Source organism: Phoxinus phoxinus, assembly GCF_949152265.1.
Source record: "Phoxinus phoxinus genome assembly, chromosome: 24".
NCBI classification, from domain to species: domain Eukaryota; kingdom Metazoa; phylum Chordata; class Actinopteri; order Cypriniformes; family Leuciscidae; genus Phoxinus; species Phoxinus phoxinus.
Window position 1 is genome coordinate 10,024,213 of NC_136899.1, and position 27,951 is coordinate 10,052,163.

At 40.3% G+C, this 27,951-nt stretch overlaps 1 protein-coding gene across 1 annotated transcript in view; it reads left to right on the forward strand.

The window, feature by feature from the left end:
- Window positions 1-27,951, forward strand: part of zfhx4 (zinc finger homeobox 4) — a 75,876-nt gene that overhangs the window by 37,379 nt on the left and 10,546 nt on the right. Inside the window, exons 4-7 of the mRNA XM_079602500.1 lie at window positions 230-461; window positions 22,425-22,541; window positions 27,086-27,219; window positions 27,751-27,951. Coding sequence (XP_079458626.1) covers window positions 230-461; window positions 22,425-22,541; window positions 27,086-27,219; window positions 27,751-27,951 — 684 coding nt within the window. The remainder of the gene's footprint in view (window positions 1-229; window positions 462-22,424; window positions 22,542-27,085; window positions 27,220-27,750) is intronic.

Consider the following 27,951-nt stretch of genomic DNA (forward strand, 5'->3'; position numbering starts at 1 on the left):
GTATTTATGTTTGGGACAAAGCTGGAAGGAATGCATTTCATGTCGGGAGATTATTACGGTGGAAAGGAAGTATCTGTTTCATGTAGGTGCTGTCTCAGCCCGTGAAACAAACGACGGCTGTAATTTAATGTGAAGCGCATAGCCCCTAATGACTTTTTCCCCTTCTCTCTCTCTCTCTCTCTCTCCCTCTCTCTCCCCATCTGTGCTCGCACCTCCTCCCCTCCTGCAGCACTTGCAAAAACAAGAGAGTGCATGTAACTCCGAGTCCTGCTACTACTACTGCGCGTTGTGTGACTACTCCAGCCGAGCCAAACTGAACCTGCTGCAGCACCTCCGCTCGGTCAAGCACCAGCAGACCGAAGGTCTCCGCAAGCTGCAGCTGCACCAGCAGGGCCTTTCTCCAGATGAAGACAACCTCGCTGATATTTTCTTCGTCAAGGACTGCCCTTCGAACGAATCGGGTGAGTGCATCATTTAGCCCACTCCCATGCCGCATACCTCCTCCCTCAAACCCAAACCTGGAGCACCTCTTCTCCCGATGTAAAACATGCCAGGTGCCTAATCTCCCTAAAATGAACATGTTGTTCCCATTACGGACCGTCTTTTTATATCAGTACCACACTCGGCCCTGTACGCAGTGACATCTTTAGCAGGCATGCAGAAGGTTATGAAACTCTACCTTGGGAGGATCTCACAGTGAAATTCTTCCCCCTGGAGTGAGCTTTAATTTCCTTTCTCATGACCAAAGCAATTTGGCTTTCATTTAAAAGTTTTGGAGCTGCCAGAAGCTAATAAGTGTAACAGGACTGTAAAACATTCAGAGACGCACACCAAAAAAAAAAGAGGAGGAAAAAAAGATTAATAGTTTTATTTGAGAGGGACCTGTAATTTAAAACATAAGAGTGAGTCAGGGTCCATTATATAATAATGCCCACGTTAATGCCGCACGACCAAATGAACGCTTAACTTGTTTTTGCTTTGCCTGACCTGGCCGAGGGAAACGGCTAACACGTTTTCAATGGCATTCCAAAGCTGAATTAATCTCTGTTCCCCAAAGTGTCCTGTTTATATATGAACTCCAGAACCAGATGGGATTAAACGGAGAACCATATGTGATACTCCAGCTCCAAAACTACCCATATTGGAAATAAACGAGTGTGTTTTACATTTGGCATTAATTATATCTGGATCAAAGGTGCTTCGGAGTCTGGGTGCACCAAAGGACCAGTTAGATAAATCATTATTTTGCTTTTAGAAAGACAGCCTACCTCTGTTGCACACACACACACACATACATAGCCTCCCTTCTCTAACCTTATGTCTTATTAGCATTATGTGTGCTTTAAGTACCAGAAAAAATCTTTTGTATCCCACAGACTGCATTATTTTTTAACAGCTTTCTTTAATGAGCCACTAGTGAACACCATATCATGTGTATTTCTTTACAGCATTTTCAAATTCAAATGTTATTCCCAAGTGTCACCTTTTCTCCCCTAGTGTTTACAGCTATAGCTCATGCCTTTTATATTTACCCCAGTCCTTCAGAATGGCGCTAATGTGTATAAACTAACAGACTCATTCTGAATTTATACTTGTCGTGTAATGACCATACGTTTTTCACTTGTTCTAGTATCAGACTGAGTGGGCGGACTGCAGACATAGTACATTACGGAAAAGATAAACCAGTTGTCATTGTTTTTCGGTGCTCTAGGTGGACTCTAGAACAGCTAATGTTATGATTATACACAACTACGCTTGGTTCAGTTGAAAAGTAACTAGCTTTAATAGGTTAGAGCCTCGAGTGCAGTGAGTAGTGAGGGTTAGAGGGTAGCGTTGAACTTTTTTTTACAGCTCCAGATCTTGGTAGGAAAAAGATTATTCAGGTAGTTTAACCCCGTAATCCTAATGTTTGAAGTGCTTTCAAACAGGCCCAACACTGGCAAGTTTAAGGAAATGGATCACTGGCACCAGATAAATCGCAGCTTATTTTTGTTAATTGTTCCAACTGGAAAGTATAAGCGGTGAATAAATATATAAAAAGTTATCCAAATGCCAGCGCAGGAGGGAGGGGAGGATGAATTGGCAGGGTCGGGGGGAGTCTGCCCTCCCTGTGACACTGCCCACTGCGTTCTCAGGACCGGGCCGGGTGCCTGTGTGTATGTGATGGTAATAATTTGTGTCTCTGCTCCAGAGAAAAGGTCCTGGAGTAAGCAACATTTCAGCCCTCGCTGAATTACAGCTCTATGTTAAAGGGGGCCGGTAGGTTTTCGTGGGTATAACTCCTTAGTTTAGCATTTTCTGGTCATTAGTCAGTTTCATGAAGAGAGGGAGAGAAGAAAAAAAAGAGATTTATTTAACTGCTGACCTGTATCTTTCTTTTAAAAGCAGCTCTGTGGAAACGCACCAAATAATTATAAAACCATTTGGGAATAAAGGTTAGAATGCCATTGACTTCATGTACATGTGAATGGATTTCGTTAAACAATTTTGATGCCATTTTTAAGACATAATTAAGGGGAGATTTTGTGGCGCTTACAGTGGTTAAATAAAGGAGAAATGCATTAGTGCCAAAAGCCACACTCAGCAAACTACAGCCATTCTGTAGCACGAGGGCCATATATCCGACTGCTTATTGTTTAATTAGACTACAAAAGCATGCCAAAAAGGGTTTGCACTGCAAAAATTTGCCAGCCTTGTTTTTATTGATAAACGCAAAGCTTTAAAACATGGCCTGCCCACAGTTTAGACTTGCGCCATGTACATCAGGAAGACAAGAAGTCGTATATTCCGGTCTTAGCAGCACGATTGCTGTGGTGCGTGATAATGAATCCGACCTCTATGGGCCCAACGCGCTAAATTAGCCAAACGAGACCAAGTATGGCAGAGCTCTCGCAGTGCACTAACAGCAATATACCCTCCTAAAGAGACTATATGAGCCCATCCTCCCTGAGAATCAGACTGCCAAGTCTCCCAGGGCGACTGTAATTCCCTGCGCTCGGGACCCAGAAGGCTCATCATTTACACAAGGTAAACATCGTGAAGCTGAGAATTTGGAAAGGCAGTGGGGTTGTGTGGTTAAGCATGTTTTTGAAGTGGCGCCCCTCATTTGTAAATCACAGTGATCTGATCCGCGGCGTGTATGTGGCCCCTGCAAACTCATATTTTACGCAGATGTGCGATACATAAGAATATGCAAAATGCAACAGGGTTTTGTTTATTAACTTCTAAATTATATTTATGTTGATTATTTCCGTTCTGAAATAACTACAGCTGGTGCTGTTCTCATAAAGCCAAATCGATAGATAAAATATTAATACAAACATCTTATTTAAGCTATTGCATAACTCTCTATTGCCTTATATTGTGAGATATTTCTATATAAATATTTAACACACTGATATTTGTGATAAAAGGTTTAAATAACAGCGACGATGCATTTGCTTGTATTTTAGTCCTCTTTAATAAAAGACAAAAGAAGAAAGCACTATAATTGTGTGCGTGTGGAGTGGGACCCATTTGCCTGGCTTGTAGCTTGGCCTGAAAAATGCCTGATGGGCTTGTTGATGCATAAAGGGCTTTTTTGCATCCTTGGGTTGCTTCTCCATTTTGTCGTGGCTCTCAGAGAGGAGATGGGATCTTATGGAGGTAATTATTTCTGAGAGTCTCCCTCGCCACACTTACCCCCCTCCCTCCATGTGTATTAAAAGTAGGCAAGAAGAGGAGACCTTTGTCTGGCAGGGCTTAAACAAAAGGTCTATCTGACTTTAGAGATGAACACGTCTTTAAATGCTGCGGCCGGATGGGAGCTGAGAGAGCCCCGCATGTCCCGCTCTTTTGTTTCTTCTGAGTGATAATGCTTCAGGAGGTTTGCAACCAGGGCCAAATTACCACCAATGCAGTGAGAACCATTTTCATGGCAGCTGTAGGCCAACAACATACACTAATGGACATGTTCTCTTTTTTTTCTGTTATAGATTGCCATTAAAAAAAGAAAGAAAGACGCGTTTTGTTTTAGCCTGACGCAAGCGTGTATATGAAGAGGACTGCATGCTTTGTTCAGTTACACTCCGAATACGATCCTCAAAGCTGCTCTTTGTTTTCCCTGTGGTCGCATTCTCATCCGCCAGCATTTCAGAGCCTCGACAAGATATTTTAACGGTTTAGTTTTGTTTTGTTTTTTTCTACTTGGAGGGCACACAAGCAATTATAACAGTTACTTTTTGAGATCGCCTCCCTAGACAGTGTTTCCAGGGTTTGTGGCCATAATTTGTAGCCATTACATAAACTGAAATGGGAAAGCAGTGAAGTGAAAGATATGACATACAGCCAAATCGGTCTCATCATTTTGTTAGCCATGGGTGATGTACTAATGCAAGGCCATCCATTTTCCCTTTGATTCCTTACACAAAGCAGGAGGCGCAGAGGCGGCCACATTCCACTGTGATTAGACGGAGACAGGCCAGGCTGCAGGAACACAAGCTTGCAGTGTTTTTTCACTCTCATGCTATCGTACCTGAGGAAAGTTGTCTTAAAACCTCCAAAAAGATAGAACAATAGTAAATTGACAAGATTATCAGGCATGTTTGTAAAAATCGACAAGTTTTTGGTGTAAGCAATGCCATTACAATGATCGCAAAGGAACTAAAGCTCACTTTTTCACAGAAAATAGGCCATCCCTTGTGAAACACGATCTTCACTATGAGAGGCTTTTTGTTAATGGAAATTGTCTCAGGAGATCCATAGCCTGACCCTGAGTTTATATTGCTGTATCATTAAATGGAGACAATACTCAATGCGCGAATATTTTTTTTCATTTCATAATAAGTAATTTATGCGTATGTGTGTTATTATTTTTGTAAAGAGCAGTGATTTTACCAGAAAAGCTCAAAACCATTTTTCAGATGGCAGGCACTCAAGATTGAGTCATTTCTGAATAATTCCGTCCAATGCTATCATAATTATTCTGCGGTTTCTGTGTGCAGAAAGTCCAAAATTATTTTCGAAAATAGTCAGTTAGTGCTTTCGAAAAGACATGTTTTAGGACCAGCGTCCCTGGTTGTTTTTCTTTCAACGAGATCCTCCTCCAGAGGAGTGATACAAAAGCTAAATTGTTACCTCATGTTTTCACAGGCTGTTGTGGCCACTGACAGTTAAAATTAGCAGAAATTGCAATGATTATTCGCATTAACATACCTGACTTTAAACCATTATGCTTATTTAAACTCCGAGGGACGTTTTCCTTGCATACTACTGTGCATTATTTTACACCATAAGGACTATTTTATTTATTTCTTTGCTGTCCGTGACAGGTAGTAAACATCCAGGAATGAGATGCCTTTAGTAAAGCGTGACAGTTTCGATTTACATACGCTTGAAAAAGTAGGTCCTCTTTTGTTCATGCCGAACAATGCTAATAAACCTGCATAGTGAGCAGGCAACTGAAGGGGCCGTGCTTTAGTAAACGTACAGTACACATGACTGCTAAAGGTGTAAGCTGACAGCCTACAGAGACTTGATCTGGTCTTAATTCGAACAGGGAGAGGAAAATTGCTCCACGGCCTCCTCATTGTGTGGTGACTCCACTGACACTAACCATAGGAGATAGTACAATGCTCTCTGTCACAGGGCATTAAGGGAAACAAGGCATTGTCAAAGCTTGGAGGACGTCACAAAGACAGGCAGCATAGAGCTCTGATAAAGCAGCAATTAACTAATTGCCTCAAGCAGTACAACAGCAGACTAGTGTTATTATTAATGTGTGATAATACGGATGGATCTCTCACACACAGATACTTCCACTGGGTTACACTTGTGATGAGACTGCAATAGTGTGACGTGTGTGGCTTCGTGTCCAACACCCTTGTCATTAGCTATCATCTCTGGGAAAGCGCTGGGCCCTGAATCCCTTCACTTCTGATTAGACGCCAGTCCATTGATGACTGGGGCGTCCAGGTGTCAGGGTAAAGTTAGTGACCCCATCCTCCCCAGTGCATCTTGCCTGCAAGTAATTAGTCCTGACTACTACCATCACCCCTCCAACCACCAACCCCCCCCCCCCCCCTCTCTCTCTCCCTCCCTCCCTTCCCCCCTCCCTCCCTCACTGTCTCTCTGACCTTGCATCCTCTCTCTCATTCATCTGAGATAAGATCATGTGTGTGGGATCTTTGAAAAAAATGAGACATAAACATATATCATTAAGGTCGGTAAGATTTTTTAAATGTTTTTTTTTTTTTAAAAGTAGTCTTACTAAGGCTGCGTTTAAAAATACAGTAAAAACAGTAATATTCTGAAATATTATTAACATTTACAAAATAATTGTTTTCTGTTTTAACATTTGCAAGTGTAATTTTTTCCTGTGAAAGCAAAGCTAAATTTTTCAGCAGCCATTACTCATTACATCATTTCTCTTCAATGTCACATGACCTTTCAGAAATCAATCTAATATGCTGACGTGGTGCTCTAGAAACATTTCTCATTATTATCAATGTTGAAAACATATGTGGTCCTTAAAATATTTTCGTGGAAACTGATATATATATACATGTATATATATTTTTCCAGGATTCTTTGATGAATGGAAATTAATTAATTTCTTTAAATTAAACATACTGACTGCCAACTTTTAAACTGTAGTATAAATAATTCTGAATATATGAACATAATTAATAATACCGTATTTATTTTTAGTTAGTTATTTTCTAAATACACTAATATATATATTTTTTACATTTTCTAAAACAAGCTTAAATTATATTAAATGTATTTAATTAAAAAAATTGTTATGTATTATCAACGAACATTAATTAACTCTGAATGTTTTTACTTACAAATGTTCATTTTTAGGTCATGGTACCTAATAATGCATTATCTAATGTGCATATATATACTTGCACTCGCTGTTTTATTAACAGATTCATTTTCAGTCTCTTGGGTTCAGCGTACATGGTGCATGGGTCTGTTTATTATCATCTCTCTCTCCTCTGCTTTCTGTCTCTTTCTCTGATAGAGACTGCTTTCCTTGTTTCCCCCTTTCCTTTTTCCCATCCACCTCATCCATCACAACAAAGTATGGAATTGATAGCCAGTATTGATTATCCATAGCAGTGCCTAATCGTGGCTAACCGTAGGAAGCTTTGCAGGTTTAGCCGGCATCGGACCAGGGCCAGTGATAATGCAGCTGGGAATTTAGACTTAATGCTGTCATCATGTTCTCTTACAGCGACTGACCACTGCGTGTTAGACAGCGTCCCCTCTGGACCAAGGAAATGACTTAAGGACAGCTTGAAATGCCATTCGCAATGCATTTAACTCTTTGTAATCTGACACATTTCCTGAACATTCATGTGGGAAATGTTTGGACTTGATTGACTAGTGATTATTGGTTGATATTATTACTTGTTTCCCTGCATAGCTTTGGTTGCATTGGCAGATAGAGGTAGAGAAATAGTTTTTCTTTAAAATAATACAATGAATTATGCGCAATATGTCAGGGACGATAAGAACGTAAATAAGCTCAATATTTCTCATTGTCTTGAATGTTATTTGTTAATATGTTCTCAGCAACACAACAGGAATATTCATGTCCGTTTCAATCCAATTGCATAAAAGGAAACGCTCACATTAGCCTGCTTTTTTTCCAACTTTTTTTCCCCATGTCTGCTTCCTGCACTGATGAGTAACTCTATTTAATAGGCTGCCATTATGCAGGCAGATTGGGAAGTTGACTGGGAAGTGCTCCTAGCTATTGCTGCATTTGAACCCTGTTAATATATGCAAATTAAAAGGAGTCGGGCCTCGGGATTGGTCCTGTTTTAAATAAAACGAGAATCTGATCAAGGCAATCTGTAGATGGGGTGTTATCAGAGGGAGCTGGAGCAGCGGTTGATGATTCCTCGCCTGTATCTCTCTCTTCCATCATACTGCACTGCATTAAAGAGACATGATTCATCAAACACAGGCACTAGTATTTTATGAAATTTCGCTCTCTAGGGCAAAGGCTTTTTTCCTTAATCAGAAGACTGTGGGCTTGCTTAAGTAGAGTGCTCCACTCCGCGGTCATGCCAGATTTTCATTTAATTTGTTTGTGTGAAGGGGGGCATCCAGGGCAGGTGTGTATAAGCGTGTGCGTTCCCCATTATGTTTTACGGCACATAAACTTTATGCACGCACCTGTCAGCGAACGTATCAGTGGTGGAGTTTACTTTTAAATAGGAGGAGCAGCTTTTATTACTGCTGGGAATTTAATGCTGCACGCACTCTTAGGAGACTCAACAATAGGTAGCGTTAAGTACTGTCATTGGCGCGAAGGCCTGTTGATTGTTCGTTGACTGTGTCTAGGTTTGCTGGAGTGCTTCTGTGGCATTTGCATAATACATGGATCCAAAACCCTGATGATTTGAAGCTCATTTATAGCTCTTCAGCCCTCACAATTACAACCAAGGATAACTGAAACAAGCATCCCCTCCAGGGCTCGACCACCTTCTTTGTGTGTAAGTGTAGGGGTTAAAACGGCAGAAAAATGTGGGTATTTTTCTTTCATTAGCCGCTGCTAAGGAATATCTTTTTCTGTGGATACCCTCTCACAAACCAATTAACTCGTTCTGAATAATTCATCATTCAGTGGCCACTGTGGTCCAAAAAGGAACAAACTGATAATAAGATCCAGATCCCAGTATGTGTGCGATGTAGGACAGTGCAGACACCTCCAAACCTTTGGTATGCATGAAGGATCCTTGCCACAGAAGGTCATTTTCATCTCTTTCTCTCTCTCATTGTCACATGCTTGTATTTCTGATAATGCCACATACCGTTCACACTGATTCTCTCCGCTATAATACACCTCATGCCTCTGTCAGCTCACTTTCCCATGACCTGCTCTAGAGATCGGCACAATACAGTCACTTCATCAGGGCTTCCTCTCCACTGCCATTGCTTACAGCTTCAGCTTCGCTCTCAGAATCTCACCATTCACCCAGAAATGATTCGCTTATGACTTAATTAGTCATAATTTTGAATGAACAAGGGGTCAGGTGATAGGGTTGAGAAAGGAGATGGAGAGATGAGAAAATGAATGGATTGATGTGGCATGAGACTATCTGACATTCCTGTGTGAAAGGATCATCTAACAGCTGAAGCTCGTAATCCAACCCTGTTGATAGAAAGACATCTCTCGGACCCCCTGGCCATGTTCGAGAAGCAAACAGCCTAAAGGTCCCATGAAATCGCTTGAAATGTATTAAGGTATTTCCTGTTGAAAGAGGACCTTTTTTTTTTTTTTTACATGCGTAACTAAATTTGTGCAAAAGATAAAAAACTTAGACTTAAGCTCATTCAACAGCATTTGTAGCAATGTCTGCAAAAGGTTATGAATATTAACATACAGATATCTTAATAGACATGGACTTAATGGGATAGTTTACTCAAAAAGGAAAATTCTGTGATCATTAACCTCATGCCGTTCTAAACCTTTATGAAATTCTGGTCCATACAACATTGGACTCCGTTGACTTTCATTGTATGGAGAAAAAAAGAATATAAAAATTCCGTAGTTCCGCAGAAGAAAAAGTCATGCTGAGTAAATGATCACAGATTTTTCCTTTTTGGGTGAACTATCCCTTTAAAGACACAAAACTATATAAAAAAAAAATTCATGAGCTCTTTGAAAGATTCTGACCATCTTTCTCATTTCCTCCATGTTTCTTTCTTCCTCCTCTCCTCTGGCCCCACCCTTCTGGAAAAGCCATTAAGGCGTTGTCTCAAGCTTGTCAGATCATGGCCAGGCAGAGGGGAAATATTCCATCTGAGCGGCACACTGTCTTCAATTGCTGCAATTAAGAGTGTCAGCATGCGGCCACGGTCCTGTCTGACTGTGAGGGGACGGGGGGGTCGTCAGGTCCGTGTGACCGAACACACACATGGCTAGAAGCGAGCAACCCTACGCTCCCCAATACGACACCGCCACTCTGTTTGATAAAGGAAAACAGACGATTTGTGCTGAAACTCCGGCAAGTGCAGAGCCAATGAGACACTCTTGTGGGTCAAGTGCTGCATTTGCATTTTGATGGGATGTTATCGAGTAATTAATGCACTAGTCAGAATGTATTACCCCAGGAGTGAATTGAAAGGTTCATTACCAAATCGCCCTCACTCCAGGAATAGGTATTTCTCCAGGCGTTTGCCTCTGACATGTTGTTCTCAACCCCCCCCCCCACCCTCTCTTTCTGTCTCATCGTGGCAGGCTGTAGAGGTGAACAGTGGCTCTTAATAAGGGCATTCACTTTGGAGAGCGCTCGTCATAGTAAATGTACACATCAGGGCCTTGCCTTCTTGTCACTTTAATTGCTTCTGGAGGTTCTTAATAGGCCAATCTTCATCAGCCCAGGCCATGTTATGAATAACTTGGGCATCGGAGGACTTCATGCTTAATAAAATGGACCCAATTTATAAAAATGGAGTGCATTGTTTACAAAGCACACACAAGAACTCTCCACTTCCAAGATGAAAATGGGCTGGGTATCGTCAATTGTCACAATAACATTATTCCTATACTAGTGAATCACCAATATTACAATTCTTGCCAATACAATAAGCCTGTAATTGTTTTAATGTCATTGTCGATAACTGCTAAATAGCCAATATTAAAATCATCATATCTACCATATCTAAATATGTTAAAAAATAAATGCAATTACATAAATGCATTTTTGAAAGTGAATTTAGGCAACACATTATATTTTGAGATTTGCTATTAACATAATTAAGTTTAAAATTAAGGAAATCTCAATCTAAAATATGGGAAATGAGCATGCACAATTAAATATCCAATAGTTTACAATTCTACTAAATAAATTAAATATGTTATATTACTCATATAATGTGTATCCCTTACATAAACTATGATTACATTTTTAATGTATATTGCATTATATATACAGTATGTACTACAGCAGAGTTTGTGGTACAGCTGAAAGTACATTGCAACTGAATGTATTTTACTGCCGGGTGTATACTACCACCTAGTGTGTATTACAGCCGAATGTGCTATATACCGTTACTATAGTATATACTACACCTCTAATTTCTTTCTAGCCTCACTTATTCCCCTCCCCGCTGCCAAAACCAGCAGCGTACAGAGGGAAATTTGAGTGTGCTATGAGATTAAAGGCAGAAATCAGGGCCTTGTGAGCAATCATCAATTCCCAAGAACATTCTTTCATCTTCCATTCTTCCACCCTAATGCTAACGGTTTCATGTCACAACGTTGTTGTTGCTTTTATCATCCTATAATAACTCTCCTGCAAAAAACGTGAGGGAGATTGGAAGAATAAGAGGCTAAGAGAGGCCTGTTCTTTCTCTGCCATCACTGTAAATTTACACAAGGCCCTTTTGGTGTCACTGGAGCAGTTCGTTTTATATTAGCAGTCTTGTCTTTAGCCTGGACTTAAACCCAGATATATTCCACCAAGAAATTTATAGCTATTGTTCTGTTTTCCATAATGAAATCAAGCATTGTTTCCTGCCTCGCATGTTATTTTGAGCCTAATAGCGGGTGCGAGCGTGGTGTCTCTGATTCGTTCGTTGGGGACAAAATGGCGACCTGGTAGGCTCGCAAATCCCCGTCTTCCATCAGCCTGCTTGTCCGTCAGCAGGGCATCAACGGCACCAAACTGCAACCCATCTCCCGGCCCATCAGCAGGTCTCACACGCCAGTGAATCCGAGCCTTTTGTTCCCACTTGGGCTGATAGGAATGAGGAGGTAGACCACGGAAAAGCAGAGCAATTTTCTGCTATTTAAGCTTGGAGAGATGGTGCTCCTTGGGAATTGTGTGTGTGTGTGTGTGTGTGTGTGTGTGTGTGTGTGTGTGTGTGTGTGTGTGTGTGTGTGTGTGTGTGTGTGTGTGTGTGTGTGTGTGTGTGTGTGTGTGTGTGTGTGTGTGTGTGTGTGTGTGTGTGTGTGTGTGTGTGTGTGTGTGTGTGGAGAGGCGTTTGGAGAGGAAGGGAGTTTGTTTGGAGTCACTGGATAAGATTTTTTAGATTTAGGCATGCATGGAATTGGGGGTGAGATAATCGAGGATGTGAAATTGAAACCTGTCGGCTAGCAATAGCCGTCCTTTACTTCAACACCACACACACACCTCAAAGCCGTATGCCTTTTCGTTTATATGTGACTGTCAATAAAAAGCACTTTATAACATCCACACAACTTTTTCAGTCTTTCTACTTCAAAATCTATTAGCAATTTCTGAGTGAAAATTGTTTCTACACCAGTTTTTTTTACCCCCAGTGTTGTAGAGGGTTTGTCCAGCTTCTCAGTTTACAATATTATACAACCTATTCTAGGTTAGTGCACACTATATAGTCTTTTTGAGAGCGAAATTTTGATAGAAAAACATTGATATAAACTTATGTTTGGTTAATTGGCAATGGCAGAGTTAATTACCTTTAAAAAATGAGAAGAAAAGACAAACATATGCTGTGCCGTCTTCCCTGTAGCCATGTCAACAAAGCCGCTAAAAGAAGCCCTTATGAAGTATGTCATGTTGTATTATTTTAATTACTGCATGTCAGTGTAATTTTGCTTAAACATGGTTTTCTTCTTCTTTTACCCCAGGTTATAAATTGTTGTATGGGTGCTCATTATTAATCTAATTTATTTTCTCGTCAAGCAAGCCATGTGACGACCGACTTCCTGCCTCAAATGACAATTGCAAACAGTAGCCTCCTTTTAAAGGTATAATCACCCATCTCTTCTAATTAGGAGAAGAATGTGCACTAGATACAAAGGGCTCTGTGAGGATGCAGCCCCGAGCAAGCGATAACTCCCGTGCCTCGCCGCAGCCTGATCTGGGATCGGCTTTAGGGAGGCCGTATCTGACATTAGATTAAGGGAGGTTATTTGTGGAGGGGGAGTTACTCAGGTTACATTCCTTTAAGGGAAGTGGCTGGCACCCTGTCTTCATTTCACAGGCTGGTAAAGTGAGCAAGGCCCTCTCATATTATTCACCGGGGCAGGCTGATCGAAGCTCGGCTCGATAGCACTAAACCAGCTCATGCTCCGAAGATTTGTCTTACAAAACCTTGAAAACTGCTCTGAACATCCATACATTGATTTTTGTTGGCGGGGATCTCCGGGGCTTTCATGTAGAGGCAGGATCCATGCAGGGATGAGGAGAGGGCTTCCCCCTTCGCCAGAGTGTGCCGGCAGAGCTGGGGGATTCCGTTTCAATAACCCGGCCGAAGGAATTAGAAACACACAGGGCTGCTAGAGCCGCAGCTCACTGTTATGCTAAAGCCTGCAAAACACCCATGCTTTAACACCCTACTTGCACTTTTATATCTAAATATACTATATAGAGTGCAACTACTCAAGTAGGTTGCGAGAATGAGGAGCAAAAGAAAAAACAAACAACAAACTGTGCTGTATATACCTGAATTTGGACATGCAAGGCCACTTTTCCACTTCCTGTTAACATCGAAGCAGCTTTGTTTTCTTTTTGAAGTCTTTTTCCACTTCAGAGTAAAAACAATGTGGCTTAATGTTTAACAATATGACTTTCTATCTCACAATATGTCTTAATCTCATATTTGTGACTTTGTATATCACAATTGTGACATATCTCAGTTAAACTGTATCTTAATCACAGTTTGAATTTAAATCTCACAATCTGGTTTATTATTTCACAATCTCAGTGTCACGTTCTATATCACAATGCCCTAATATTTCACAATTCTGACTTTTCTCTCATAATTGCAACCTTATATCTCACATTTTCACTTTATATCTAAAAAAAAGTGGACTGTTTTTACAGTTTTGACTTCATTATTTATTATTTTAAACTTTATCTCACAATTACCTGTATCTGTTTTTTTTCTTTTTAATCTGAGGTGGAAACAGGCTTCCATAATTTACTTCATTCTCCCTTGTTCTCTCTCTCTCTTTTTGTCTCATTCTCCCTCTCCTTCACTACTAATTCCTGTGCCTTTGATGTGATAAGGAAGTGTTAAATCAAAGTGAGGCCTAATTACATATCTTGGGACTGGCTGGTTGTAAAGCATTGTTCATACTGTTAGAAAGACGGGCGAGAGCGTGTGTAAAGGGAGGGCTCCACGTGTGTGTGCGCATCTCTGGCTGGCAGCTGCCAGCATGCGTGCCACCTGCTATACATCTCTCCATTAGCATAATCACTCTCCGGCAAATGGCAATAATAGTGTCATGCACCTCTGTGTAATTGCCGCTGTCATAATATGTGCCTGACGATTGCGTTTCCTGACTCGACATGGAGGCAAGCAAAGATCTCTGGTGCCACATTCACACTGAAGTGCCTTTGATCTGAGGCCTAGGAAGGACATCCCTCTGTTCGTCACTCAAAAGCACCTTGTCAGATGCAAATCAGAAGTAACCACGATGCATTGCTGCATTTCGCTAATATCATAGAAGGTTATGGGCTTTGATCACAGGGATTATTAGTACTGTAAACATGCACAAGTTGGTGTCAAATTTAAAAATATGTGTGCTTTATACTCTATATAAGCATTGCATGCTTGTTTGTAATTTTCCAAGCAAAATGTTTTGCATAATTAGCCCGCTCACATTTTTCTTTTAAGGGACAGCCAAGGAAAGCAAATTAACAGCTAATGATCGCATAGGCCAGGGGCGGTGAGGTCCGAGCATGAGTGACAGCCGCCGTAGCCATTGTGACGAGCTCAGACCCTAATTGGGCCGGAGTCCGCAGAAGAAGGAAAATAGAAGAATCTGGAAGGGAGGGACTGGGGGGTGAACTGCGCAAACAGCAGACAAGCCAAACAGGAATTCTAATGGATTGCATGCTCTGCTTGCTGACACCTCATTGCACCTAACATCGCTATATTTTGCAAGGGTAGCAAAAATTATACATTTACTAAGATGACGCATGCATGTATTTTTCTCTCAGACAGGGTGCGGGTTGTGGTTAGCCACCCCATTGTTTGATGTATGGCAACGAAATCGGACGGTTGGAGTAAGTGCGTGTTTGCGTAATAGAAATGGATGCTGGTAACGTTTTCAACATTTTGTTTCTTTTTCATTATTCATATATCCTTTACTTTTTTGACATTCCGACATTCAAGGACGCAGGCCTTCGTCTTTGAATGTGGATGATAAATTCTGAGCAATCCCTCCCCTAATCGTTCAGAGCAGGAGGAAAACACACAGTCTTTTTAAAGCATCTGTGTCTTAAACTGTCATTGATTAAATGTTAACTGATATACTCCAGTTGGCAATCTTGTTAAAGCTTCCAGTAGCCAAGATAGACAGTTTAGAGTCCCGGCTGATCAATATTACAGATAAAGATTTCATCCATCAATGAGCTCCCAAAACAAAAGGTGTCTGTTACCTGATTAGGCCGGCTAGAAAGTCTCTCCCCCTCCGGACTGCCGACGCAGCACAAGGAGTTCTATTCGATCGGCTACAAACATGGAGCCCATGTAATTACAGCTCCAAACAGTTCCGCAGATAACATGCCTTTGACTTAGCTCCGGATAAAGGTTAATCTCCCTCTGTCTGTCCGGCGAGATGGGTTTGGGCTTTATATATTTATTTAAGTCCTCCGCTAAGGCCAGGGCCATGGGCTGTTAGCGTGGTGCCTGGGAGAAAAGAGTTAGAACCTCCTGCATACCAATGCCAGCGCAAATGACTGAATCGATGGCGGAATGGCCACTGCTGTTTAAGAGTATCAATAAATGTTCCCTTATTTCCTCCTCAATGGCTAAGTGTTGTAGTTAAAAGTTCAACAGATGTCTTAATTGAAAGTTAATTTTAAATCAATGCAGAGAGTCATTTAAATATTGATCACGCTCTTTTGACTCAAATTGTACACTGACCGTCCCAGCCCAACATAATTTGCCCATTGCTCCTTTTTTTTTTTTTTTTTTTTTTTTTTAAACAACTTTGTTCAAATTGAATCAATAAGCCACAATTAGTATGTTGTGAAACTGCCATTGACACCTCCTAAAGGCCCACAGGCGATTTCATTGTCTTTTCTGGCACAGATACTGCATGTCCTTAATTACAAAGTATGTTTATGGTGTTTTAATTGTATTAGGTCACAGTAAAATCAAACAAAAGATCTCCCTAATGCAAGAACACATGACAAACTTCATGTTTGAATGCCCTCCTGTCCTTTCCTTACAGGTTCAAAGCCATTAAAGAGACTTATGGGCCCCCGAAAGCAGGGCATCTGCTGTACTTCTGATTTTCTCTGTATCAGACAAATGAAGGCCAGAACGACAGGCGCTGGAAGGGGAAAAAATAGGGAGAGAGAGAACAGGGAACATTGTCAGAGGCCTCTGTCTATCAGGGTAATCTTATTTATTTAAAGCATATGTCTGCTGGTACTCCTTTGTCAGGGTCTATTAGGGGGCAGTGCAGCCCATATGACATTGTTTAGCAAGTAATGAAATGGACATTTTTTGCATGTTTTTATGGAGTTGGATGGAGCGCACGGACTCATTCATTTTCCTCGCTGGATGCCATTTCCTAGCCATCGCCACAGATCGAGCTGCACAGCTATTGTCAGCCCCGTTTCCATTCAGAAATTTGACCGTGATTTTGTCTAATTAGATGTGGCCACTGAGGTCTTCTTTTCTGTCTAGCAAGAATTTGCAGAATGTTAACATGACCAATGTAACCCATAAATTGGGTCAGTGTTTTGATCGATCATAATAACGTGCTTAGGGAATTTGTTATTGTAGTCAGTTTTGGTACTTTCCAGTCCACGTTTCCCCCTTTCTTTTGAAGGATGATGCAGCTCTCTGTGTATATTTGACAAATCTGCATGCGCGCCAGACCACCTTTTCAGCTGTCTGTTTCTCCTCGCTTTGCGGTCAGGGTTTGGCTGAGGCTTTCTGGGTTTTCAGAGCAGACCTGCACAGGGGTGACAGATAGGTCTTATTTGTCTGATAGAGTTGAGCAAGAGAATAGATCTAGAGCTGGTTACTTCATTAGGTTCTCTCATTGATTGAACCTCCTGCTGAAGTGATGCTGCAGCCTCCTCTGATAACTGCTGGTAATAGAACAAAATGAATTCTTATCACAGAGATTGGAAAGGCCATTAACCCTGGCCCCCAGTGCTTTTCAGACGTCACAGACAGGAAGCCGTGCGGTGCGCTGAGGAAAAAAAACCCCTCCATGCTCCGTCTGAGCCGAGGTCATGTTGGCGGCCGTGTGTGAAATTTCCAGCCCCTTTGGCTCCTGTGTAGATGAAACGGCTACCCGGGCAGATGTTTATAATCATGTCTTGAATAAATATTGGATGGAGTATAATAAAAAGGAGAGAGAGAAAGGAGGGAGAGGGGAGAACGAAATGAGGAGGTATCTTTTTATATTATTTTCGAATACTAAAGTAAGCCTGGCTGCAGTGCCTCCTTTCTCCGGATGCCTCAGGTGATCTGAATGGCACGGACACAAAAAGCCTTTTTGTGTACGATGCAGGTGTTTGGGGTTTGTCTAAACCTGGAAACCTTTGAAGATGCTAGATTTAATGCTAGTTATTTGGAACCATTAATATCCCTTATGCGGGTGAGCGCAGGAACAGAAGTCTGCAGAAATGAGAGGGAAATTTGTGTTGGTGCAGCAAAAGAAGAAGCTTTAATCTTCATCATGTTTATTCATTTGATGGAGGTGATTAATGTTTTGAAGTGCATCATACATCACAGAAGAGCTGGTAGCATAGGAAAACTTCCTTGGATGAAAGTAACTGACAGCAACAAAAGATATTTTCTGATTGCTGATGCACAAGGTGTACTGCAGTAGAAGTGTGCTTGCCTTAGAGAAAGAGCAGCTTTCTTGTGTCTCCCAGCAGCAGCAGCAGCAGAGCCGTGAAGGGAAACGGGCCCGCTCTCCACGTGGATGTTTAGTATTTTAGACATGGTACATTAACAGCATCTGGTTAAGATCTAAATGCTTGTTAAATACACTGAAATTTGGAAAAAGAAGGGAGCAGAAAAAGAAGAAGAGAGTTTTGGGTAGGGGGGGGGGGGGGGGGGATCAACAAGTCAGTAAAGCTTATTATCCTGAAAGTATTACAACTGGCCCTTAACAAAGTAGTACAGGGTTTCAGGTTTCAAAGTTTCCTTTAAAATGGAGCGGCTCAAATGAAAACCATGGGGGGAAAGAATGTGACATCATGAAAACCCTGGGCAGCTCAGAGCCAACCTGTGGTGTGCTGGGAAATTAGTGTTCCTTACACCTCAACAAGAAGAGACAGTCCAGAAATCATAATTACAACCACATTGCTTTTTCACAAATGCTGAGATCAGTAAAATTATAAGAAATGACAATCATGCAAAGATGTATTATTATTATTGATGATGATGATGATGATGATGATGATAATAATAATAACAATAGTTCGTTTTTTTTTATTAAATAAAAAATATAAGAAATGACAATGATACAATGAGCTATTATTGTTATTATTAATAATGGCTTAATAGTTTAAAATTAATAGTAGTTAATTGTATTATTGTTAAATTAACAATATAGAAATTACAATCCTATATAAATCAAATATAATCATATATCAAAATATAATCATAATTATTGTTTTTTAATGTTTATGTACAGTATATTTTTGTTACTACTTATATTTTTACTGATTTCATTGTTTGCAAAAATTTGGTCTGGTTGTAATTTGTTTTTAGATATTGTATTTTTAACAATTATACCATTTAGGATAGCCTAGCTTCAATAAGTTCTTTGTTATTCTTTTTTAAGACACATAAATAAACCGTCAGTCTAAGGTGGAGGTGGGGGACACATTTTAATGAGTCATTTTTTGGGGGTATCCACGGCAGTGTATGGTAGGTGTCTCTTTTACTGGCCGGATAATGACCGCACTGAGGTGTTATAGTCCCCAAGAGGAGAGAGAGTGAGAATATTGACCTCCACATCTGTCATTATGCTTTCTCTATACTGGACAGGCCTGGTGCTTTAATGAAAAGAAAGTGTCTGTCATCATATTTGTAAATTTCCATGGATGCCGCCTCTTTTTTTTTTTTTTTGTAGGTATGGTGGTTGTGCAAGGGGGACTGGTGTATTTTGATGAGGAAAAAACACAGGATTGCTTTAATTGTGACGCCTTTTTGACCCCAGTCTCCCTCCAGCGTGCCGATCAACCCACATCATAGCAGGTCTCACGGGAGACTGGCGAACAGAGAACCGTCGGTGATGTGTGGTTGATGTGTTTGCGGGTTTTGCTTGAAAGGGATGGCGGGGGCAGTAAAAGTTGTCTATGGCTCTGCTGTTTGCGATTAAGTTTGATGGGCAGAGAGTTTGCCGAACCCCCCTTGCACCCCTTCAATGCTGCTGACACGCTGCCTCTGTAAAGCATTCAGATTACTCAAACTGTTGCCAGGGTCAGGCGCAGGGCAGACACCGCTATGATGTATAGGAAAGCATGTCTGGGAGTTTCTCTCGCTCTTGAAATGCATACCAGAAAAACTGCAGAACACCCTGCTAAAAGACGAGAGAGAGAGAGAGAGAGAGAGAGAGAGAGAGAGAGAGAGAGAGAGAGAGAGAGAGAGAGAGAGAAGGACAGTGGAAGGAAAGAGAAAAAAATGCTGTCTGATGAGACCCAGATGATAGCAACCCATCCTTTTCTTCCCTTATTCCTTCTGTTACTACCTTCATAATTTGCCCTTTTCTTTTTCGTGACACTCCATGTTTTATTAATGCATTCCACGATCGCCTTAAAAATTTGATGCCCCCTCGAGGTAGAGACGCTCACTAGCACTTTGACACTTCATTTCCCAGCTAGGGGGACTGGGTCAGTAAATCTAGCCGACTGAAGAGAGCGCCTCACGCTTAGGACGTGGAGGAAGAGAGGGGGCGAGTGAAGGGGGAGGTGCCACAGCCTGGCCCCTGTACCCTTAGGGTGTGACATTGTGCTGTGGTGTTTGTGTAAGAGCGTGTGTGTGTGTGTGTGTGTGTGATTGTGTGTCTCTTTTATTAACTGACCTGAAATCTGGTCATGATCACAGACATCCAGCTGGTCCTAACCCCCATCTGCCTATTGAGGCAATGCACTCTCTCTCTCTTTCTCTTTGATTAGCCCTCTGTCCTGACACTGGCTTAAGCTCAACACTACCTCTGTCCAGATCCCCTTTGCCCCCTTATACCGCTTTCCCCCACAACACTCACCCCCAGTCCTGCTTCAACTGCCTCTGCGACAGGAAGGAAGTGAGGCACAGAGAGCGAGATACACGTTGTATGTTATGTACAGACTGTATGCAATGAAATTTATACGTTTGATGTGTAGCTTACCAGTACTTTCATTTTAAAATATTTTTTAATAGTATTTTATTGACAATTTTTTTTAAACAGAAAGTCTTGATGTTTAATTAAAAAATTGTCAAATGACAATGAAGGTGATAACAATTTAAATCGATCGACAGCCTTAATACTTTAGGTATTTGACATAAATACCTAAAGTATTAAGGCTGTCGATCGATTTAAATTGTTATCACCTTCATTGTTTGATAAGCTGATTAATTGATTATACTGATTATACTTACTCAATATATATATATATATATATATATATATATATATATATATATATATATATATATATATATATATAAAAGATAATTTAAGAAGTTGCGTTAATGTGGCAGAGAAAAACATTGAATTGACTACAGTAAGAGCCTTTAGAAATCGATATATTTTGTGTTTCATGTCATTAAAGCCTATAACTGGCCCTAAAAAAAACTTTAAGCAGATACAAAACAGAACAAAGCAGGTTTATTAGGCTGCTGTCACTTTAAGAGCGGATGCACTAATCTAATATACTGATACACATGCATTTTTTTTATCAACCATTTGCATTCACTTAAGACATAAACGACTGTTTATGAGGATACTTGCAAAGGCGGGCATTTTGACATATAAGTGTGTGTATTTGACTGTTCAGCACTGCAACATCAAATAAGCATACCCGTGATAGAGACAATAGGCCAAAATCTCTACTAGTTGACAAATATCTGCTGGTAATATTGTCTACCAGTATATCACCCACCCCTAATTACTATGCAGAAATGTGTATAAAATTATTTGTATTAATTATTATTATAGTTTATATTCTATTTTTATTATTTTAATATTCTGTATATGAATGGAAACAACACCAAAGCTTTTTGTTTTCTTAAGCACAAACGCTGCAATTTATGCCATTTATTTTTGTAGAAATGCGGCATGTACGTCTAAAGATACCCCCAGCTGTCTTACATACACACACACATGGCGCACACACACACACACAGACAGTGTCTTTGTTGCAGGATGTATTAGAGCACACCGTCACCGCATGTGCGCCAAAATAGCAATTTTTGCAGCCGGCTGCCAGCAGTGACAGGAGATATTTCATCCTGTTGTCAGAATATTATTAATAAAACATCAGGACTAGAGTGCAGCACAATTTTTCCTTTCAATCACTCCCAGCATCTGCCATGAAAATTTCATGCTGTATATAATTTCCACTTAATGTATTGCACTTAAAACGTCGGTGCCAGCACCGTGTGGGGAGTTTTAAAGGGTTAATTATATCATGTATCTGCAGTCGGGGCCCCTCTGCTTACCAAACAATGACTTGAGTGATTGTATGCAAATATACCGATGACCTTTTTGCCTCCCCGTGGTCAATTTATATGGTTATTAAGGTTTTATAAAATGGATGAGCGCAGCACTTTGAACGCCATTTTCCTGCCTCATGTTGTCCTAATTTATTTCATTTCTCGCGGGGTCTTCCAAAATATGTTTATTTCTCCCCCTCGCTCTCGCTTTCTGTCTCTCTCTCTCTTTCTTTCTTCCCCCGTCGTGTGCCGTGTGATGGAAGCTGCATGGGGTGGAGGGGGAAAGACAGGAGTGGTTATCTGGCATTACTCAGCCTGCTAAAAATTCATTAAAATGTGACATCAGCGCAGTGAGAGACAAATGCTCTCTGGATGAAAGGGAACAGTAGGCCTTTCAGGGATTAGAGGCGCACGGCCTCGACCTATCACCTAACAGCATAAACAGATTAATCCACTGGCAGTGCTGCAAAGATACACAGAATTATTAAACACGAGGGGGGGAGGTGGGGTGGTTGAGCCTACGGAAAAATGTCCATGTAATCTGCCCAGTGCTAACAATCTGGAGAGGTGTGTGAAGAACATTCATATTTCAGTGTCCCAGGGTTAATGAAACCAGACGGATCCCCCGCACCAGTGTCTTGTGGTATATTTTGTGTACACACACACACACACACACACACACACACACACACACACACACACACACACACACACACACACACACACACGGCAGTGTTTGGTGTGTTCAGAGACAATTCAAAACCAGTCACTGTAACCGCTAGTGGGTAACCAAATGCCCTTCCTGTGTTCAATTGTAGAAGAACCAGGTGAAGACAGCGAGGAATCCCCACGTGCCTCCTCATTGGCTGCGGCCGAGGACAAAGACTCGAGCAAGAGGGACGCCATAGAAGGCAAGACAACAGAGAAGGACTCCAGTAAGACCTTTAGTTTTGGTCTTTTTTTCTCCCCCTGGTACCCTCTCTTCAATGTCCCTTAGTCACTAACATACACTACTCCTACCTTTTTTTGCTCTACTGTTCTCTTCCAATGGGGCTTTTCCTGCTAATAACAGCTGCATGTGTGGGTTGCATGTGAATGCTATCAGTAGCCTCCCGCTGACCCATTTTAATCATAGCCATCTGATGGCAGAGATGTGGATAAAGGCAAAGAATATTCCACAGTGACCACCGAGATTATTTTTTTTAATCAAATCAGTTTGTACGCTTGTAATTTTTAAGCGCCTTTCATTAATCTTTGCTGTTCTTGCGATTCCTCTGATGACATATTCATTTTGTATAAGCATAGGATTAGACAGTGCTCAAGTGTATAGTTTTGTAACCCTTTTTCCTTTTTTAAAAAAAATTCAAGCAATGCACCACCTATTAGAGCGCATTGTCCTCGAACTGTAGATCTACGTACACGTCTGACTGGTAGCACATTAGCAAAGGCAACAATCTTTACAAAACAGTGTTGTGTTGAGATCAGGAAACAGCCCCTGGAGCTAGCATCTGGCATCACTACCTAAGGCTCTGTTATATTTGATTTGCCAAATAAGAATTCATATGTGCTTTTTTATGTATGAGATGGAAATATATGGTCGAAATGAATATTACATTAGCCGTCTTTTCATGCACACCATACCTAGCTACATAATGTTGGGTTCAATGGAGCAGAGGAAATGCTGAAACAGGACAGAGCCTATTAGTTTAGCCAGTCGTTTATCTTTTATCCATATAGCCATGACAGGCTTGTCTGAGGCACTTCGTACTCAATGCATTTACATGACCTATTACATGCGGCGTCATTTAACGCTGCGGTTGAGATGCAGGTCCCATTTAAACTAGCGTTCCCAAACCTTAATGGGAATATATGCTTGCAAACTTTTGCATTGCGACAATTTCTTTTCCTTTTTTTTTTTTAAGGCTGCAGTATTTAAATTGAAATTAGAAAATATCTGTCCCCAAATGGCTGTTGTTATGATTTTTTTTAATCCATTATTTTGAGGAGCAGTCAGAATGGGTTTTAGGGGTTGCTCTGTTGAACCCATATGTTAAATGTTTTTTTGGTCTAAAGGAATAAATCCCTAATGTGGGTTGGAATATAAAACACCAGGCTCCTGCATATTAAAGATTATATGTAGAGATATTCACAATATTCATCTTCATAGGCAGCATCTCTCAAAACAGTCCATTTACTTTTTCATTTTAATCTAGTGTCACTGTGGATTAATTATAATCCAAATTGCATTTTCCATGCAAATGTCTTAATCTGGATCAACTCCAGATTACTTTGTGCTCTGTTTAGATGTAGCATGGAAGCATGTCAGCGTGTTGGCTTTAGGGGAAAGAGATAATTCAGCAAACATAAGCAAAGATGAAAATTAGCTGTCATTATTGCTAAGAACATTTTCTGCATACCTGCTGTAAATTAGCAGGGAAATTAAATATTGTTTTCAAATCAGATGCTTATGAAATTTAAAATAATGCAGCTGAATTAAATAAATGCTCATTTCCGAGCTGGAAACATGCAAATGCTAGTGGTAAATATGCAGAATTGGATCTGTCTTGCAGTTTATTTAATTTCTGTCTTTCTAGATATTAGATTAAAATAAATTAAAAGTATTTGCATATTTCATTGAAGCCTACAGCTATGATTTCTGTTGCTGACTTAAACAATTCAGAGAGTCCTGTAGGATTTGCCAAATATGACATCTGTCGGTTTACGCCTCGTCTGAAGTGCGATGGTAAAGCTGATGGACTTGGATGCATTTATATATATATATTTTTTTTTTTTTTTTGCGAGAGCGATGAGAAAGCAGGGCTGCACTGTGCAAGCTGAGAATTTAGAGAGTGGTATTCAAATGTTATCTGCTGAACTGTAGGTCACACTAATGCGTAACCTTAACCTCTTGTCCTTGTAAATCACTAAAGTTCTCGGAGCGTCCCAGGGTCCTGCTTTATTTATTACCCTGTCACCTCAGCCAGACTGGCTGGACTGAAGACCAGTAAATTGAATAGTAAATTTATGATGCCTTTATCAAGCAAGACCTGTGTAATTGGCGTTTGCAGGGGAAAGAAATTTTGAAATAAAATAGCTTGTCTTACGAACGCACAGTACTATTTTGCAAAGATTTCAAAGTGAGGGCGTACTACTCGAGTTTTTGTAAAAATTTATGTAAAATTTTATTCATGTTAGATGGTGCTATGAGATATGAATTTCAATTTTGAAAATTAACAGGACTTAAAAATGGCCCTTCACTTAGAGTGGAAGACCAGATAGATCACATTAGCGAGATCTTCTTTTAGTTTAGTTGTTTCTCTTCTTTAAACAGAGATCTTTTAAAAAGCATGCGTAGGTTGCATGATTTTAAAAATCCCATTGACAGTTGTAAATAAAGATGGGTGTCCTGTCTACGGCACTGGTCCCTGTAATGCAAACAGCTTGACTATCATAAATCACAGTTTGATTTATCTAATCAAGCTAGGTCCTGCTTCTCAAAGACATTTGTCATTCGGATGTGAAGGGGGGCTGTGGTGTCACAATTATTTTCTCTATTGCTTCATTGCACTGTGTGTGTGTCTGTAGACAAAGAAAAAGGGCATTCTCATTTAGTGTGAGGTACAGATTGTGCAGAGCCTAGCCATTGAGTTCTGACACATTTTTACATAAAGTTATTATTAAATACATATATAAATATATGTGTGTGTGTGTGTGTGTGTATATATTATGTATTGATAAATGTGTATATATATGTATTTATATATATATATACGTATATATATAATACAATACATATATACACATGCATACATGCATGTGTGTGTGTGTGTGTGTGTGTGTGTGCGTGCGTGTGTGTGTGTATAAAATCATCTTTAGAATATTCAAATCGTTCATTTAGCTGACAGTTTAACAAAGCCTTATGCACAACAGAAATGGAGCATGTACTGTATTAAATGCTGCAATGGCTTTTCTTACTATTTCTTTCCTCATTGTCTCTCCCGGTTTCATTTCTGACAGCCTAGTGTGCCCATCTGCAATGCACTTTAAATGTTTATGAAAGCAGAGTGTTGATTAAGAAAATAAATCATATAGATGGATCCTCATGTAGAGCAGATTAGCCCCCAGACCATACATTTACATTCAATATGATGGCAATCAATGGTAGAGACCTCATTGCATTGTGAAATGTGTTTGCACCCAGTTGTCCAGGAGTCACCTCCTCATCCGGGAAATAATTTAGTTGCAGATTGACTGGAAGATGGTGAAAATTGAAAGTTAAAATTAGAAATCCTCGTAATAAACAGAAGGGGGAGAAAAAAGGTCAGATGATGCGGTACAGCAATGAGATTGGGGAGCCTCGCAAATGAGGTTTTCGGTTTGTTATGAAATGCATGTGACATCCCCCCCCCCCAACGCGGCAGGCATATCAAGGCCAGGAGAGAGAAAAAAGATTACCTAGCTATTCGAGACAGCAGACCATACTCTTGATACTCTTGGAAATTTGTATTGCGCCCTTGTGGTTTTTCCCCTCCTCTTGTGTCACTTTTTTTGGCAGGCTAATATGTCAGGCTCCTGATATGTAAGACCACAATAACATAAGCAGAATGCCTTGTAATGCCAAGAATTAAAATGCATGAACACGCAGCAGATATTGAAATATACTTAAATAAATACAGAGCAGAAAAAATACTCACTTTTTTCCAACATCTTTTTACCATCCATTTTCGATGACTGCTTTGCTAAGCTTTGATTCATAGGAGTAATACACACATTTAGCCTAGAGTGACCAGATTAGAGTGAAGAACAGCGAGCAGGGCTTTCTTTGTTCACTGCATATGCAGCGAGAGGATAAATTGCATTGACTGAGGAGGCTGGGACACTGTCTGTATCTGAGGATACAGGGGTAATGAAAGATTTATCACTCTGCGCAGCATACTCTAAATACAACTGGGGGCTGATTTGCTGAATTGAGCTCAGCTAAAATGGAAATAACATGGCAACCCCCTCTAATACAGAGTGTGAGGCATGGATATTCAGGGGGATGTTGGAAATCGTGATTTGACTGTCTATATCCCCCAAATGAACTGCATAATGGTACCCTGACCTGCAATGCAATAACAATGAATTCGAACCTCTATTTATTTGTGAATATCTTCATTTGGTTGCTTTTGTGAATATAGATTTTTCCTGGATTCTCTAGTATTCATGCTCAAAATCAATACACAATTTGTCTGTGGTGTAATTCAATTTAAATGCTTTTTGAAGATTTTTTTTTCTTATTAATAAAATAATCTGAGTTTCACATAATGTGAGTCGCCCAATAACCTTTTATCAGATCTACATTCCTAACAATAACCTAATGTTACCCAAATGTGGCGTCTTATAAAAGTAAGGGTCATTGTCATCTGTAAGGAGATTTTTAGCATCAGGAATCCAGAATAATCTTGTGACAAAAGATATCCTATCTGTTTATTCACAGGAATTAATATACTGTCTAAAGAAAACCTGGGGACTGCTACAGCTGGGAAGCGGTCGCTTCAGCAGGAGAAAGAAAATGACACTCCAACCAAGAGAGCTAAATCAGCTGAGGAGAAGACCCTGTCTAATGAGCAGGTTAGTTACTCTGATCTGTTTGCAAAATAGGGCTTAATAACTGAGCCATCCTTGTGTACAAATTGAATTTTTGGGTTAGATTGTATTCATTCACTTTTTAAAAAAACAATTATATAAAAAAGCATTACCCTGTCTGAATGGTAAAGGACTTGCTGAACCATTTCTGAAAGGGCTACATTAAAACAGGTAGTGAAAAGTTGCAGTTTAAACGTACTTCATGTAGCGAGAACCAGGCATAGTCTGAAATGGTTCATGTCAACATTCTTTTGTAATCTTCTGATTAGAAATTCCAGACATTCATGCTAGTTCATTTACTTACTTACTTACTTGATTAGGTTTTTTAATTAAGTTACGTGAAATGAAAACTTCAGTGAATTAGAGGAAATTAAATTTTATAGACATTTGGAGTTGTACTTGTTTTGTTTGGAATTTGATTTTCTTCAGGCATCATGTTGCAGCATCACTCATATGTAGTTGTTTGGAGCAGTGCTATAATGTATTGCAATGCTATGATAAACTTTGTCTTTTCAGGTGCAGCAGTGCCCATACTGTAATTACAGTAACAAAGATGCAAACCGTTTACAGCTGCACATCATGTCCCAGCATTCCATGCAGCCAGTTATCAGTTGCCCCTTGTGTCAGGATGTCCTCAGCAACAAGATTCACTTGCAACTGCATCTCACCCACCTCCACAGCGTGGCTCCTGACTGTGTGGAAAAGTTACTTATGACG